At 40.3% G+C, this 16,513-nt stretch overlaps 2 protein-coding genes across 6 annotated transcripts in view; one reads left to right on the top strand and one right to left on the bottom strand.

Moving 5' to 3' along the window:
* The window catches only part of HADHA (hydroxyacyl-CoA dehydrogenase trifunctional multienzyme complex subunit alpha), a 41,843-nt gene extending 30,067 nt beyond the window's left edge, over positions 1–11,776 (bottom strand). Inside the window, exons 1-6 of the mRNA XM_081254984.1 lie at positions 11,587–11,776; positions 6,500–6,541; positions 6,336–6,406; positions 4,475–4,608; positions 1,819–1,957; positions 710–829 (exon numbers count right to left, since the gene is read on the bottom strand). Coding sequence (XP_081111110.1) covers positions 710–829; positions 1,819–1,957; positions 4,475–4,608; positions 6,336–6,406; positions 6,500–6,541; positions 11,587–11,653 — 573 coding nt within the window. The 5' untranslated portion in view covers positions 11,654–11,776. The remainder of the gene's footprint in view (positions 1–709; positions 830–1,818; positions 1,958–4,474; positions 4,609–6,335; positions 6,407–6,499; positions 6,542–11,586) is intronic.
* A 180-nt stretch (positions 11,777–11,956) lies between these two features.
* Positions 11,957–16,513, top strand: part of HADHB (hydroxyacyl-CoA dehydrogenase trifunctional multienzyme complex subunit beta) — a 38,046-nt gene continuing 33,489 nt past the window's right edge. The window contains exons 1-2 of one of the 5 annotated variants that reach the window (XM_081254986.1): positions 11,958–12,062; positions 15,088–15,185. Coding sequence is in view for 2 of the 5 variants with exons in the window: in XM_081254985.1 (XP_081111111.1) it covers positions 12,621–12,630 (10 nt within the window). In the remaining 3 variants the exon portion in view is untranslated. Of the gene's footprint in view, positions 12,063–12,544; positions 12,631–15,087; positions 15,186–16,513 lie in introns of those variants that run through there. The other 4 variants (XM_081254988.1, XM_081254987.1, XM_081254985.1 and 1 more) reach the window with 4 other exon arrangements.

The following is a 16,513-nucleotide window of genomic DNA, read 5'->3' as shown; positions in this document are numbered from 1 at the left end:
TGTGGCCTCTCCCGTTGCAGAGCACAGGCTCCGGACGCGCAGGCTCAGCGGCCATGGCTCACGGGCCTAGCCGCTCCGCGGCATGTGGGATCTTCCCGGACTGGGGCACAAACCCGTGTCCCCTGCATCAGCAGGTGGACTCTCAACCACTGCGCCACGAGGGAAGCCCTAAATTTCTTTTTTTTAAATTTATTTGTTTATTTATTTATTTTTGGCTGCATTGGTACTTTGTTGCTGAGCACCGGCTTTCTCTAGTTGTGGCGAGCGGGCGCTGCTCTTTGTTGTGGTGCGCAGGCTTCTCACTGCGGTGGCTTCTCTTGTTGCGGAGCACGGGCTCTAGGTGCACGGGCTTCAGTAGTTGTGGCACGTGGGCTCAGTAGTTGTGGCTCACGGGCTCTAGAGCGCAGGCTCAGTAGTTGTGGCATGCAGGCTTAGTAGTTGTGACTCACAGGCTCTAGAGCGCAGGCTCAGTAGTTGTGGTGCACGGGCTTATTAGTTGCTCTGTGGCATGTGGGATCTTCCCAGACCAGGGCTTGAACCTGTGTCCCCTGCATTGGCAGGCGGATTCTTAACCACTGCGCCACCAGGGAAGTCCAGTTTCTAAATTTTACAATGAATACCCACATTATACCTTTTGTACAGAGGAAATAGATCTAAAGGGGCACATAGGACCGAGGTTCTCAAGTTCACATGGGTATCTTAAACTCACCATTTTGGGTAGCCTTTGTGTGCCTCCCGCTCCTGGTAGGATTCCCAGCAAGACTTCAGGGGAACCCAGCACTGTTTTCTTATCTTTTGTTGCTATTCTGTATTGGCATGAAATGGCAAGCTTCAAACAAATGAAAGAAAATCAGAGTGTTAAAAAATGTAACTCTGTAACATCTTAGGATATGTGAGGGTCTAAAGATTACTTATAAAGCAGGAATGTGCCCCCAGAATAAACTGAAATTCCTTAGGCTGGCATTTGATGCTTTCTATAATTTACCTTTCTGGCCTTACTTCATACCTTTCCCCTAAGTTATCAACCTCTTTTTGGGTTGCGGATCTCCTTGAAAATCTGCTGAAAGGTATGGAAGCTCTCAACAGAAAAATGCACACACAATTATATATGCACCCCAGGCTAAGAAGCCCTGTACGATGCAAAGACTCTTCAATCAAGCAGGCCTACTTATGGTGCCCTAATTAGGCTTTGTTTATCCTTGTCTTCGCTCACACCATGCCACATGTGGAATGTTTTCCCACTACTTTCTGGTTAATCAAATTCTGCCTATCTTTTAGGACCAGACACAGGTTTCCTTAATTAATACATGTGAAAGTGTCTAGTATAGAACCCAGCATGTGATAAATGTTCAATAAATGTTATTTTCTTTTCCCCTCCTTCTTTCTTACATGCTCCAGTTTGGTAAGCATCTCTTCTCTCAAATCTTGTGTTATTTACCATCTTTACTACTCACAAAACACTTGACGTACATTATGCGTTATGTGTCTCAACTAGACTTCAGTAGCTCAACAGCATGAATCACACTTCTGAATCTTTGCCTTGCAAACTTGAACAAGGTTTTTTTAGAATTGATAGGGACCTTAGAGATCTAGTTCAAAATCTTCTCAGTTTGTAAATGAAAATGACACTTTGGTTCACTTGCATTGTGCCACGAGAATAAGGATAAAAACCTATCCAGAAATTTGATAACTAAAAACAAAGCTGCTTCTCCCTCAACAACTTTTTTTAAGGCAAAATAGTAGCCTAAAGGTTTGCAGCTGGTGAATCCCAACAATGAGCTGGACAGTTGTCTCAATGACTTTGGAATAAATATGTACCTCAAGTCCTCCTCCTAAGCAGGATCCATTGATGGCAGCCACAATAGGCTTTGTGGACTTCTCAACTTTCTCAAACATTCTCTGTGCTTCCTGTGATATCTGTGTTACCTCTTGAGAGGTCGTGCAAGCAGTTAACATGCTGCAGTAAACATGAGAGAAGAGAACCAAAAAAAACCAAAGATAAAACCATAATCTATTTTGTTCAATACTTCACCACCATATCCTTATCCTATCATATATCAATATTTGGTAGTGAATCTTCAAACACTCAGAAGTTTAAGAATGATTTTGCCTCAGATAGCACTAATATCAGTGACATCATCTCTCATAAAGAGTGTTAAATTTCTGGATTCAGAGAATATGAAACAAAACATGTTGAATAATTTGTTTGTTTTGGTAACAAATCATTAGATTACAAAGCTCTGTACATGAGAAAATCATCTTTTGGTAAATATTTTCACAAGCAACTTAAACATTTTCACTATCAGGTAGCTTTCGGATTAAATATCCATCAGAATGACAGAAAAAAAGGCTTCTATTACAATAATGTTGTCCTCAATGTCCTTTAATTTCAGTTTGTTTCATTTGCTACTTACTGTTTCTGAACACATTTAAGCTGTGGGTTTTTTACTTTTGACCAAAGATAACTAATTTTCTGTCATTTTATATGCTGGGAGTTGTTCAGCTAGCCTCACACAAGCTACAAGTATTTTTCTATGGATTTAGGTAGCTACTACCAGGTACATCATGTCTTACTAGGCTTAAATAACCAAGCTAGAAGAAAAAGCACTTGATGGAGATAACTTTGCTTTTTCTAAAAACTAAACATAAACAAACAGAATATTTATGAATTTCTAATTACTATACATAAAAAAGAAGGGTATACAATATTGAACAAAGTTTAAAAATATACAAACACCATAAATACAAATTATTAAGCCAATAATGCTATCATTGCCTAAACTGCAAAGAATAATACAACAAATATAACAAATACCCATATTTTGACAGAATTAACAACCGTTAACATTTTAACACAGTAAACTAATATTAAGGTATCATCTCTCCTCCTTACTTTTGCTTTAAAGAATTCTAAAGAAGTTATATATACGTACGTTATATCATTGAAAAAAAAAAAGAAAATATTAGCTGTATTGGTAAAGTAGCCTTTGACCCCTGAAGTTCTACCAGCCAATTCATTTACTCTGAAACAACCATTTTCATATGTTGGTAGTGTATTCTTCAAACCAACTACATATTTGTATCCATAAATAATACAGAGAAGTATTTCATGTATGGTTTTAAAATGTTTATATAAACTATATACAGTATCAAACATTCTGTAACTTGCTGTTTTTTTAACATTATGTTTTTGAGTTCTAACATTATGCTATAGATCTAGTTAGTTCCTTTGAATTGTTTTTGTAGTATTTTATCTTGTGAATATTCCACATTTACTTATCTATTTCCCTCATGACTGACGTTTAGCTTGTGTCAAATTCTTCACTATTTTAGGGCTTCCCTGGTGGCGCAGTGGTTGAGAATCTGCCTGCTAATGCAGGGGACACGGGTTCGAGCCCTGGTCTGGGAAGATCCCACATGCTATGGAGCAACTAGGCCCGTGAGCCACAACTACTGATCCTGCGCGTCTGGAGCCTGTGCTCCGCAACAAGAGAGGCCGCGATAGTGAGAGGTCCGCGCACCGCGATGAAGAGTGGCCCCCGCTTGCCACAACTAGAGAAAGCCCTCACACAGAAACGAAGACCCAACACAGCCAAAAAATAAATAAACAAATGTGGGTTTAAAAAAAAAAAAAAAAAGGTTGGCCCAGTTTTCATCATTTAAAAAAAAAAAAAAATTCTTCACTATTTTAAACTACACAGGACTGAACATCCCTATGCATGCATGGGTCCTTAAAACCAAAGAGTGGGATTTCTCTAGCATATATACCTAGAAGAGGTATCACGTGATTATATGATACGTGCATTTTCAGTTTTACTAAATTTTATCAAATTACTCTCCAAAGTGGCTATACCAATTTGCATTCCTACTAGGAATATTTAACTTTCTCATTTTCCCAAGTCCTTGCTAATATATTTTCAAACTTTTAAATGTTTGCTGGTCTGGTGGATGAAAAAAAAAGGGCATCTCATTGTTAGTTTATTTTCATTCTACTCAAATATTGATCCTTGAACTACTACTTCAACTTCTTTAAAGAAAGGCTGTATTCAGTCTCATAAGGTTTAAGCAACAAGTCCCTCTTTTTTATTAACTTTATTACACTCATGAAAATAACTTTAAAAAAACTTGCAGAGAAAATTTACTTCTACCTTCTTTTATTTTTTATTTATTTATTTTTATTATTATTATTTTTTGTAGTACGCGGGCCTCTCACTGTTGTGGCCTCTCCCGTTGCGGAGCACAGGCTCCGGATGCGCAGGCCCAGCGGCCATGGCTCACGGGCCCAGCCGCTCCGCGGCATGTGGGATCCTCCCCAACCGGGGCACGAACCCGTGTCCCCTGCATTGGCAGGCGGACTCTCAACCACTGTGCCACCAGGGAAGCCCTACCTTCTTTTAAAATGAGAAATGATTAGGCCTAAAAAAACATACCATTAGCCAAGATAAAAGACGACTTCAAATTTCCTAAAACTTACTTGAGATCGGCACCTGCAATGAAGCACCCTGGCTTTGATGAGATAAGGACAACGCTTCTGATTTGATTGCTAGACCAGACTTCATTCATTACTTCTATGAACTCTGAATGCAGTTCTTGACCCAGAGTATTCACCTACCAAAGGGAAATACATATAAATCTAAGGGTTTAAATTCAAAGTAACAGATGTGCAAATCACCATCAAATGCTATTTTGATTATAGGAAATACGTTTATCCAGGAGAAATATACTGTTAAAAGAAAGAGACAGGGAAACAAACAAACAAACAACCCAGCAGCTGTCTATTCAGGTGCCTTGGCCAACTGTAAGCACCCCTCCCTCTAAAAATAGTTCTACTTAAAGGAGGAACTCGTATTCCTGAGGAGGTCATATTCCTAAGTTTCAATCATATGTAGGCTATAATTAAGTGTACAAACATTTATCAGCATGGAAAAAGTTTGTATAATGTTAAGGAAAAAAAGAAATCAAAATTAGACATATAGGGCTTCCCTGGTGGCGCAGTGGTTGAGAGTCCGCCTGCCGATGCAGGGGACACGGGTTCGTGTCCTGGTCCGGGAAGATCCCACATGCCGCGGAGCGGTTGGGCCCGTCAGCCATGGACACGGAGCTTGCGCGTCCGGAGCCTGTGCTCTGCAGTGGCAGAGGCCACAACAATGAGAGGCCCACGTACCACACAAAAAAAAAAAAAATTAGACATATAATATGATCTTAATTTTTAGAATATTATTTGCTGAAACTGGATTAAATGTTAAAAGCGGTTATCTTTGGGTTTGGAGTATGAATGATTGTTATTCTCCTCTTTATTGCTTTAAAATGTCCTACTATAGGCATGTGTTATTCTTGTGTTCAGGAAAAATGGTCAACTTACAAAAAATATCTTAAGGTTGAATCATTGCTCAGTAAATACTAAGATTTACTCTAGTGAGGGGGACTGGCTCTTACTTTCCTTAATTTGTGATAGTTGTTAATTGCTTACATCTAGGTCCTCCTACTTCACTGAGGCCTCTGGTAATAAGATTTCTGAAATATGAAATCGTTACACCAACTTTAGGTGAGGGAAAAGCATGAGCTCCTGCAATAAAGCTCTTCTTGGCAAAAGACTGGATTAATGCTGCATGCTTTTTTGAAGTTGCCAAAAACAAATGAAGCTCCACTTTGAACAGAACTTGATTTCTAATATATGAACTGCACCGAGTCATTCAGGTCCCGTAGGAAACTTAACAACATTTAACCCAGCCAACTTACTATGAATGACTTATGTCAGGCAGGTTAAGGAAGCCGATTTAATAACCTCATAGTTAAGATGGGTAGGTCAGTTTTAATTCTTATAAACAAAGTTTATACTTTGCTTCTTACCTAATAAACCACCTTATCATTCTACAGTGTAACAAAAGGCTAGCTTTATTAATCCTTGATGTTCATCTGACACCTAAAGTCAACTAGGAGGAATTCTTTTTTTTTTTTTTTTGCGGTACGCGGGCCTCTCACTGCTGTGGCCTCTCCCATTGCGGAGCACAGGCTCCGGACGTGCAGGCTCAGCAGCCATGGCTCACGGGCCCAGCCGCTCCGCGGCATGTGGGATCTTCCCGGACCGGGGCACGAACCCGTGTCCCCTGCATCTGCAGGCGGACTCTCAACCACTGCACCACCAGGGAAGCCCAGGAGGAATTCTTAAACAAGGATCTCTGCTGCAGAAAACTGCATTCCTTGGGCAACTATCAAAACTGTAAGTTCATGTGATAAGATTACTGCCAAATTGGTGGATTTATTTCTTTGCCATTCAGGACTGGATTAATGAATGTAGTGAGTAGAAATAAACTGCAGCAAGTTAAATTAGGTACCTTTGAATTGGGTGAGTTAATTCGAATAACTGCTACGTCCCCTTTGACTCCATAGTTAATATGGGTTCTGGCTAAAAAGAGAAGGAAAATTTATTTGTAAACATGTTTATTGCTAAATAAGTATAAAAAGCAATGTAAGCATGTCAACGAGAAATTAAACTTACTCAGCAAAGCAGAGGACCTTGTAAAGTTGCGGCAAATATAACCTGTAAGAAAAAAGTATTTCAAAATTAGTTATTTTACAAAACAGAATTTCCATAGTACCTGCTATACATAACAAAGCTAGACTTTATAACAACCACAACAAAACGAAGTGTTCTAAGCCATTATTGTGAGCACTGCTGTATCTTTTTGTTTCAATTATCAGGTCAAATGATTATCTGGATACTAAATGTGGTAGGTGGAAGAATGGCCTCTCAAGGATGCCCATGTCCCCAGAAACGGAGTATGTTAGGTTATATGGCAAAGGGAAATAAAGGCTGCAAATGGAATTAAGGTGGCTAATTAGCTGACCTTAATACAGGGTGATTAGCCTGGATTATTCAGGTACACCCCATGAAATTACAGAGGAGGAGAAAAGGCAAAAGAACCAGGGATGGCAGCATGAGAACTCATTTTGCTGGCTTTGAAGAAGTCAAGGAATGCAGGCAGCCTCTGGAAGCTAGAAAAGGCAATGAAATGGATTTTCCCTTAGAGCATCCTGAATGAACACAGCCCTACCAACACCTTTGATTTTAACCCAGTGAGACTCATTTCTGATATCCATAACTGTAAGATAATAAATTTCTATTGTTTCAGACACTAAGTTTGTGGAAATTTAGGGCCACAATAGGAAACAAATACACTAAGAAATAAGTAATCTACAAAGCAATCCATAATGTTGTTCCAAATATATCTCAAGCATGTTCTCCAGCCAGGTCCTCTTGCATTTCTATGGAGACAGACTTTCCAGTGTCATGAAAAATAAAATCAAGGGGCTTTAGAGGCTCCATGTTTCTCTCTATCCTGCAGTTCTTTAAGGGAGGGGAAGCGAAGGCACAGAAAAAAGCAGCTTTATACTGCTTTCAAAGGCAAAACAACGTACTATTTAAAAAAAAACAACTGTAGATGGCACCAGAACCAGAGTGGGGTGATCGCTGGTTCTGTCTGCATTTTTTTTTCTTTAAGCGATCCAAGTGAGCCCTCATGGTGCAAAGACAAAGGACCCGAGAGTCCAAAGCCTTTGGTTCGACCATCAAGTTTATTATTTACTAGTTGTATGACCATGTACAAGTCTCTCAGAGCATTTCAGTGTTCTTATAAAGACAGAGTAAAAGTGATGTAATGATTATAAAAGTACCTATAAGTCAAAGTCCTACACCAAAGTAAATTAAGATAAGAGAAGCCAGCCATCTCCTCAATCTCCAGTGCCTCTACTTCACTGATGATATACTTCCCTTTGCTTTTCCATCATTTGAGATCTGTGTCATCTGTATTTGTGACTCTTCCTTCTTTATATCCGTATCATGGCTCCACAAAGCCTTATCTTGAGATTCTGTCTACAAGGGTCTTTGCCTTCCCTGCCCAAATTTTTATCTTTATTACTCACTGTTTTGTTCTCTAATCGCTGCATCTGTAGCAGGTGTTTCCCCCAACTAAACTGTAATCTCCTCCAACATCATCTCATAGTCATTTATTCCACAACAAAAATCTAGTGTGGCCTAGAGTGAACAGAAAGACAAAAATCCCTGTCTGTGTGGAGGAGGTGAAAACAGGCCTGGCATAGAAAGGAGTTTCCCTATAAAGTAGAAATTCTGTGGGAGGGGAGCCAGATAATAGGCAATTCTAGCTAGAACAGGGTAAACTGAACTAGTGAGAAGGAACTGATCAGGAATGCAGGGTGGGAGAAGATGGGGTGGAAAGACAGATAAAAGACAAGAAACATAAATATGTTAATAAATATGTTAGAAGATAAGTGCCTACGGGGGGGTGGGGGGAAGAAAACAGAGCAGGTGAAGGGGCTTGGACGTGGGATGTAATTCTGAAGACCAAATATCTGAGACAACAGGTTTGAGCGCATTAGCTTATAAACCATAAACTCTCATCCACTAATCTACCTTCCCCCCGCCCCATATAGACATACACAAAACCTCCTAAATCAATAGAGACAAGAAACAGAGAAAAACAGCAAATGTACAAACATGTCTGGAAAACAATTTCAAACCACAGTCAACTAAATCAAGTTGAAGTACTCGGTAGCTTTGCTTTTGGAATCCAGCCTTCCTCACTTCCTAATTAGGAGAGCTTACTTTAGAGCAGCGGTCCCCAACCTTTTGGGCACCAGGGACAGGTTTCATGGAAGAAAATTTTTCTACGGACCGGTGGGGCCGTGGGGTGGGGGATGGTTCAGGTGGCACCGGCCTGCAGCCCCAGGGGTTGGGGACCCCTGCTGTAGAGCAGCTGGGTGAACTTTAGCCTATATTTCCTGTGCCAGCAAAAGAGAGAGAAACCTCTGGCCTACTTTGTAATCATTTAAATAATTTAACTCGATAAGACACCTACAAGATCGAAGACTACAGCAGTGCAGAGAGCTGGATTATGTTAACACAAATTTCAAATATGAAAGTGTTACTTTGGTTGTAACAATCAACAGCTTTTCTCACTATTCAGTACTGGGGGAAGGGACAGGATTAAGGAAGTGAGAGTCAAATTTAAACATACACCGTCTACTAAAGTATTTGCCTCCAATTCATTTCCTGTGAAATTATTCTACCACTTAGGTAATCAGGAATTTGGAGAGAGTAACAGTGGGAATTAAACAAGATATTTTGGTCAAGATGTGATTTTCATTTGATAGACATACTCAGAATTATAGCACTCAGGCAGGAATGGGTTAAAACTTCAAGAAATACAAAGCAGCATCAAGAGATTTTAATCATCCACCATTAAACGTCATAATCTCATTAAATGTTTGGCAATGCCTTAGCATAGACTTTCAGTTAGGGTTAGGGTTAGGGTTAGTCTGTTGAGTCTAAATGGAAATCCAGGTGTGCAGGTAATTTTAAATTCACTTTCTAGACTTTTTTTCAAAATGTATACATTGTTACTAAAGGAGCAATCGCTAGAATAAGCCATATTTTTTAATTTTAAAAATTATTTTTTATTGGAGTATAGTTGATTTACCATGTTGTGTTAGTTTCTGCTGTACAGCAAAGTGAATCAGCTATACATATACATATATCCACTCTTTTTTAGATTCTATTCCCATATAGGTCATTACAGAGTACTGAGTAGAGTTTCCCTGTGCTATACAGTAGGTCCTTATTAGTTATCTATTTTATATATGGTAGTGTGTATGTGTCAATCCCAATCTCCCAGTTTATCCCTCCCTCCCCAAGCCATATTTTCTTATAGGTTAAAACACAATGCAAAATATATATACACACATGTGTGTATATATATTTCTATAAAAAACATAGAAAAACTAGGCTTGTAACCTTTTATCACATGTAAAATGTAAAAATTACTTTTAAAAAGTCTCATACCTGTATCAATAGAATCATAGTTCTTCAGGGCAGGGAAGAGTTATAACAGCTAACGTTTATTAACGTTAATAGTAGCACTTACTCCACGAAAAACTGCTTTACACCTAAAATAACTCCTTTAAAGCTCACAAGGTGATATTATTCCCCATTTCATAAATGAGAAAACAGACATAGAAATTACTTGCCCAAGGTCACCAGAGGGTAAAAGGCAGAGCTAGATTCAAACCCAAAAGTCAGACTCCAAATTTAATGCTTTTAATTGTATTACCTCAAAATCAATGGAGGGGAAGCTCAAAAATATACATTTGATTTTTTTTTTTTTTTTTCGGTATGTGGGCCTCTCACTGCTGTGGCCTCTCCCGTTGCGGAGCACAGGCTCCGGACGCACAGGCTCAGCGGCCATGGCCCACGGGCCCAGCCGCTCCGCGGCATGTGGGATCTTCCCGGACCGGGGCACGAACCTGTGTCCCCTGCATCGGCAGGCGGACTCTCAACCACTGCGCCACCGGGGGAGCCCACATTTGATATTTTTAAAAGTGTTAAACCAAAAATGTGGAAAATAGACAAACTGTCAGGTCACATGACCAAATGCTAACAGTAGGTATGTGAGTAGTAAGGGAATGGGTGATTCTTTTTTTCTTAATCCCTTTCCCCAGTCTTCACAGCATTTCAGTTTTCTGTAATCTTATGATTGACGCGCGCGCACACACACACAAAGCAGTCCTGTGGAGACTAAAAACACTGGTCGAAATAAGAAAGCAGAAGAGATTCAATCATTCGAAATTAGTCCCTTACAGTAAAGGGAGATTCCAGGCACTCCTCCAAAAACAACACACGGTATTACCCCAGGGGTTCAGAAGGAGGAAGGCATATTATAAATTATATTTCTAATTAAATAACCGATATTAAGTACAACATGCAATAAAAAGTCACATTTCACCTTAAGATTTGAGATGGAAGGAAAATACTTGATTTTCCACAGTCACCCACTTTAACTCTTTCACTGCCAGTTTGAAGACAAAAAGACAATATAGCTAATGCAAGCTAACTGGGTATCGTCAGAAACAAGGGTAGAAATAGTTGTAAAATTATCTAACATCTTGCTCCTTAAGAAAGAGGGTATCTGCGTATTTTTTTAAAAAAATGCTTCTTCTAGCAAATTGCAGAATCTGCTGCTTGAAAATCAATATATTATACGTTCATACTGGGATTACTGGAACTGCAAGAGTTGAGCTTCCTACTGAAGTGTGGTAATAGGTACAGAAAAGGTTTTGGGGAAAAGGGGCAGGGAATGGCAGTAATTTGTAAGGCTGGTTAATTTCATACAAGGTTTTAAGATGCCTCTTGTTACAGGCAAGGTGCAATGGAGCACTGGACTGTCCTAGTCCTCCTAGTCCTCCCAATCTCGTAAGAACAGGCTCAAAGCCATCATTAAATGAAATAAGAGGAGACCAGCGGAAAGTGCCAGACCGGGTGGACAGGGCTCAGAAACGTTAGGGCTTATGGAGCCCGAAATCGCTGCAGGACTCATGAGAGAGGAAATGTCAGTCCCTGCGCCAGGGAACAAGAGACCAGATCCCAAAGCAGCATCCCTCCCCCTTATCCAGGGCTGGGACCCTGGGCCGGGGCAGGGAGGTGGCAGCGATGGGGACACGAGGCTCCGGGGAGGCTCGGGTCTCCGTAGGAGTTCTGCCCGGGGCTGGTGGGCGCCCTCAACCAGGCCTCACCTGGGCAGCGGAGCATCCTGGAGGCAGTGAAGCGGCTGAGGCTGCCAACTGCCCGGGAGGCCACCATCTTGAGCAGCAAAGGACGAAAGTGGAAGGCGCTTCAAGTCGGGTGAGCCAAGCAGAGGACTTTTCTTTCCATAGCCTGGCTCTGGCCAGGCGCCCGATGTACTGCCTGACTAAAACCGCTATGGAGAACTGCCGCCGGTTCCTTAACCCCGCCCTTTGCTTCTGGCTAACCGGGCGGAAAGGACACCTTCTCCGTAGGGAGGAAGGAAGGTCAGGGAAGAGGGGGACAGAGTTCCGGATTTTCCAGTCAGGCAGCCGGAGGGCAGCCCGGAAGGCCTGCGAAGCCCGCGCAGCCTGTGGGAAGGGTGAAGGGTCTTTTCTAGGCAGGGCCCGCCCCTTGGTCCAGTCGGGGCCCGTTGCTCGGGTCCAAAGCTTGCCGGCAGCAGGAGTCTGACCCCACGAGAGCTAAGGTGAGAAGGCGCGGGTGCTCGGCTTTCCGCCTGGCCTTTCCCCGGCGAGGTCCGCACTTCCTTTCCCACCTACTACGCCCGCGGCCGCCTCCTCTACCTGGGGCAGTGGAATTGGAGGGAGCGGAAGGAAGTTTCTCAATGGGCGTCTCCCGTACCAGTGCAATTTGGGCAGTAATTTGGCCCAGCCTTCTGTCTGTAGCTCAGAGCAGCGGTGTCGCCTGTGTCTTTTAATTTATCACCGTATGTTAACGAACTGTTGGTTTGTGTTTGTGTCGGTTTAAAGCGCTGGCCTGTGTTCCAGTGTTGTTGTTTCACCTGCTTTGCCTGAAGCCAGGCCGGCGGCAATAGAGATTCGGTACAGGGCCCAGGGTTTACCCCTTTTATGTTACCGAGGGTGGGTCTCGGTCGTGTGGCTTTTTCGGGACTCGAATGTGGGAGGAGCTGAGACATGCCTGTGTCCCGCTCCGAGATCCAGGGCTCAAGATTATTTTCTAATCCAGAGGGGACCCGGAGATCATCCGGTAATTCATCATCCCCTTCACTTTATGGGTGAAGCCCATGAATCAGGGTGAGTGAGTTTACCCATGGCCACAGGTGGTAGAAATAGGCCTAGAGGTCTGTTAACTTCTAGTCAAGAGCTCTGCATTGCCTGAAAGCTGCTTTTGTGCTGGAAAGATAGGCTTGAGTCCTGGAATCGAGTGATTGACTACAAAAAGTAATGTTGAGGGCCCTCTAGGCCCTTTCACTGCCATCTCATTTAATCTTCACGATCCCAAAATTGTTATTTACATTTTGTAGGTGAAGTTTGGGAGGCTCGGAGATTATGTAAATTTTCTGGTAGGTGGCAGAGCCAGGATTCAGCCATAAATTTAAGTCTCACTGTTCACCAGATTGCCTGTTCCGCAGGAGAGGGAGAAGGAAGAGGCAAGGGGAAATGGCAGGGAAGTTGAGACCGAAGTGAGGAGTGTGGAAAGAAAGAAGAGAGGTTTCTGTTTAAAGTTCAGGTCAAATAGTGAATCCCCCATCACTGTGAACACCTTAAGCAGAAACTGCATGAGCAGTGATCTCTTAATTTGCAGAAAGGATTCTTGATGACCTCCAAAGGCCCTCCATCTCATAAGGTTTTTACAGTTCAAAGCTTGCCTCCTGCCGACATAATGCTCTTTCTGCATCTAATTCGGTGTAGCACTTACTGTTTAGATCAAGAGTGGCAAACTTTTTCTGTAAAGGGCCAGATAGTAAATAGTTTAGGTTTCACAACCCACATTGATCTCTGTCACATATTCTTTGTTTTGTTTTGCTCTACAACCTTTTAAAAATGTAAAATCTGTTGTTAGCTAGAGGCCCATGGGTTGAAGTTTGCCATCCCCTGATTCAGGTCACCCTTTTGGCTCTTGATTTTTTTGTTTCCTGTATTCTGAGCAAAACCATAAGCTCCATCAAGGGCAGAAATGTTATGCTTCTCACTGTGTCTTACATAAAGGGGAACTAAATACATTTATACCATCACCCACTAAAATTAATCGCAAACACATGTATAACCCTTACTATGTATCAGGCACTGTTCTAAGTGCCATATATATATATATACCTCACAACAACCTATGAAGTAGGTACTTTAATTATCTACAGTTCACAGGTTCATCTTACAGATGAATTACCTACATCTTACTCCTAAAACAGAGAAAGAAAATGGCCTTTGGAGGTCATCAAGAATCCTTTTTGCAAATTAAGTAGCTTGCTTAGGGTCATACAACTAGGGTACAGCCAGGATTTGGATTGGGTGGTTTGCCTTTAGTGTTTGTGCTCTTAAGGATATTGTGGATTGTGTCTTAATGATACTGTAATAATGAGCTGTTAGAGCCACTCCATCTTGCTTTCATTACTTGTTTAGCCCCTTCTTCATGTTACTTGCTCCTAGGTTCCTGCAACTTCATGCATCTTTCTATAGTTTCACACCCTACTCAAGCCTACCCAGGCTCCCCAAATCCTTGAGTCAAAATGTATTTCCTAAAGCTTAAAGCAGATGACAATAACTAGGTCATATTTTGCTTAGTCCTTCTTTCTTTTGAAATCTGTCTCTACTTTTTATTAATTTTTGATGGGATGTATATTCTATTTAATTTTTTTCCCAGAAACTACAGGAAATCTAAAGAAAATAAATATACCAATAACTCCACCACCCAAAGATAACTACTGTTAAAATTTGCTGTGTATTTTTCTGGACTTTTTAAATGCATTTTTATGTTTTTATCTATCTATAAAGATATTAGTATATGCAGATTTTCTATAAAACTAGAATTATACTGTGCATTAAAAATAAGATGCTCATTGTAAAAAAAATTTTAAGAAGACAGAAGAATGTAAAATGAAAGTCCCTCTTTATCTCTTCCATATATAGATTCATCTTTATGGATTTTCATCTCTTTCTGTCATAAAATGGAGTCTTACTATGTATATATTATTCTGCAGCCTGCTTTTTCATTTAATATATGTTGTGGACATCTTTCCATGTCAGTATATACATGTATGTTATTATGTTTCATTTTTCTTTACAAACTGCTGAACAGTATTCCATGGTATGTTTGTAATACTATAATTTATTTAACCATTTCCTGCTATGTGCATCTACATCTTGAGTATTTCTATTGGCTAGAGATCTATGATTGCTACATATACAACTTGAATATTTCTGTTGCTTAAAGACCAATAAGAAGAATTACTAGGCTCAGAAATTCACAATTCAGAATCTGAGAGAGAGATAAAAATTGCCTTCCAAAAAGGCTTTACCAGTTATACTTTTATCAACTGTATATGGAAGTGCTTAAATAGATCCGTTCTCACTAGAATTGTGTGCTAACCATATTTTTAATTTTTGCCACTTAATAACCCCAAAATGACCTTGTTTTAATTTAAAAAAATTTTTATTGTTAGTGAGGTTGAACATTTAAATTTTTATTTATTTGACATTTTTTTCTTCTGTGAATTGCTCATTTGCTCATTTTTCCTTTTGGTCATGTTTCAGGAAGGAGCCTTTCAGCTGCAAATAACAGAAAATTAAACTTAAATTGGCTTAATAAAGGGGATTTGTTGACTCACAGAACGGAAAAGCACAGTGGGAAGGTGGGTTTCAGATATGATTCAATCAAGGCTCTAGTTTCTTTTTTCTGAATTTTCAGCTCTGTCCTCCTTTGAGACCAGCTCTACCTTTACACTAGCTTTTATCATGTTTGCAAACTGCTGTAGCCATGCCAAGCCTCAGAAGGAAAGATGTATGTTCCAGAATTCCAGGCAGAAGACCTGAATGTCAGACTGACTAAGACCATCCCTAAATCGATACCAGTGGTCAAGGCAATACCATGCACGATTATTTTAGGCCTTGGTTGCCTGAGCCAAAGAGAATGAGATTATTCTGATTGGTTTAAACCCTGGAGTTGAGCTGGACTCAGTCCCATGTAAACCACATGTGGCAGCTACATAATGGGGTGAAATGGATATTGGGGTGAAAACCACAGATTCCATTATAGATTGTTTCTCTTTTTCCTGTAATTTGTAGAAGTTCTTTATGGAGTATGGGATTTAACCCTCTATTTTCCATGTTACACATATTTTCTCTGAATCTATTGTTTGCCTTTTAACTTCATTTTAGTGTCTTTTGCTATGTAGATATTTTACATGCTTATTTAATCAGTTCTTTTTGTTATTCTTTTCCATTATGGCCTCTGGGTTTTATACCATATGTTGGAAGCCTTTCCCCAAGATTATAAAAATATTCTCTGATATATTCTTGTAGTAAGCTAGAAAAGTATATATTTAGATTAATGCATCTGTAATTTGTACTTATAGTGTGAGCTATGGATCTAATTTTTTTCAGATGGTTAGCCATTTTCTCAACAAATCTATTGAATAATTTATCTTTCTCCCACTTATTTGAAATGTTATCTTTATTACATACTAAATTCTCATACACATGAGTATGCTTCTGAACTTGCTACACCCTGTTCTGTTGATTAGTTTCATTTATTCCTGTGCCAGAATTGAACTGTTTAATTACTGGTACTTTATAGAAAATTTTGATATCTGTTAGAGCAAGGTCCCCCTTTTTTTCAATCAGTATTTTCTTGACTAGTTTCATGAATTTTATTTCAAGAGGAACTTTACTTATGGGGATTTATATTCCAGACTCAAGTGGCATCAAATGTAGCTTCTGGTAAAGTGGTGCCCATCTCACGGGCTAATTTGTGTCTCCCTGGCCAGAGTCCCTTGAGTATACCTAGGCTGGTAAGCCTAGAGGTTGGACTCCTCCATCTCTTTCCAATCCATATATTTGGTAAATGTGATTTTTTTTTTTCTTTTTGGAAGCCACAGGGCATCTCTTTTTAGTCAATGAAGACCTAAGAAAAGTTAAACAAGGCTTTTATATTGGCTGTTGCTGTGTAACAAATTACTCC

This window comes from Mesoplodon bidens, assembly GCF_964165515.1.
Source record: "Mesoplodon bidens genome assembly, chromosome: 14".
NCBI lineage: Eukaryota > Metazoa > Chordata > Mammalia > Artiodactyla > Ziphiidae > Mesoplodon > Mesoplodon bidens.
The sequence above is the reverse complement of the archived record's forward strand: the minus strand, read 5'-3'. Positions and strand labels throughout refer to the sequence as shown.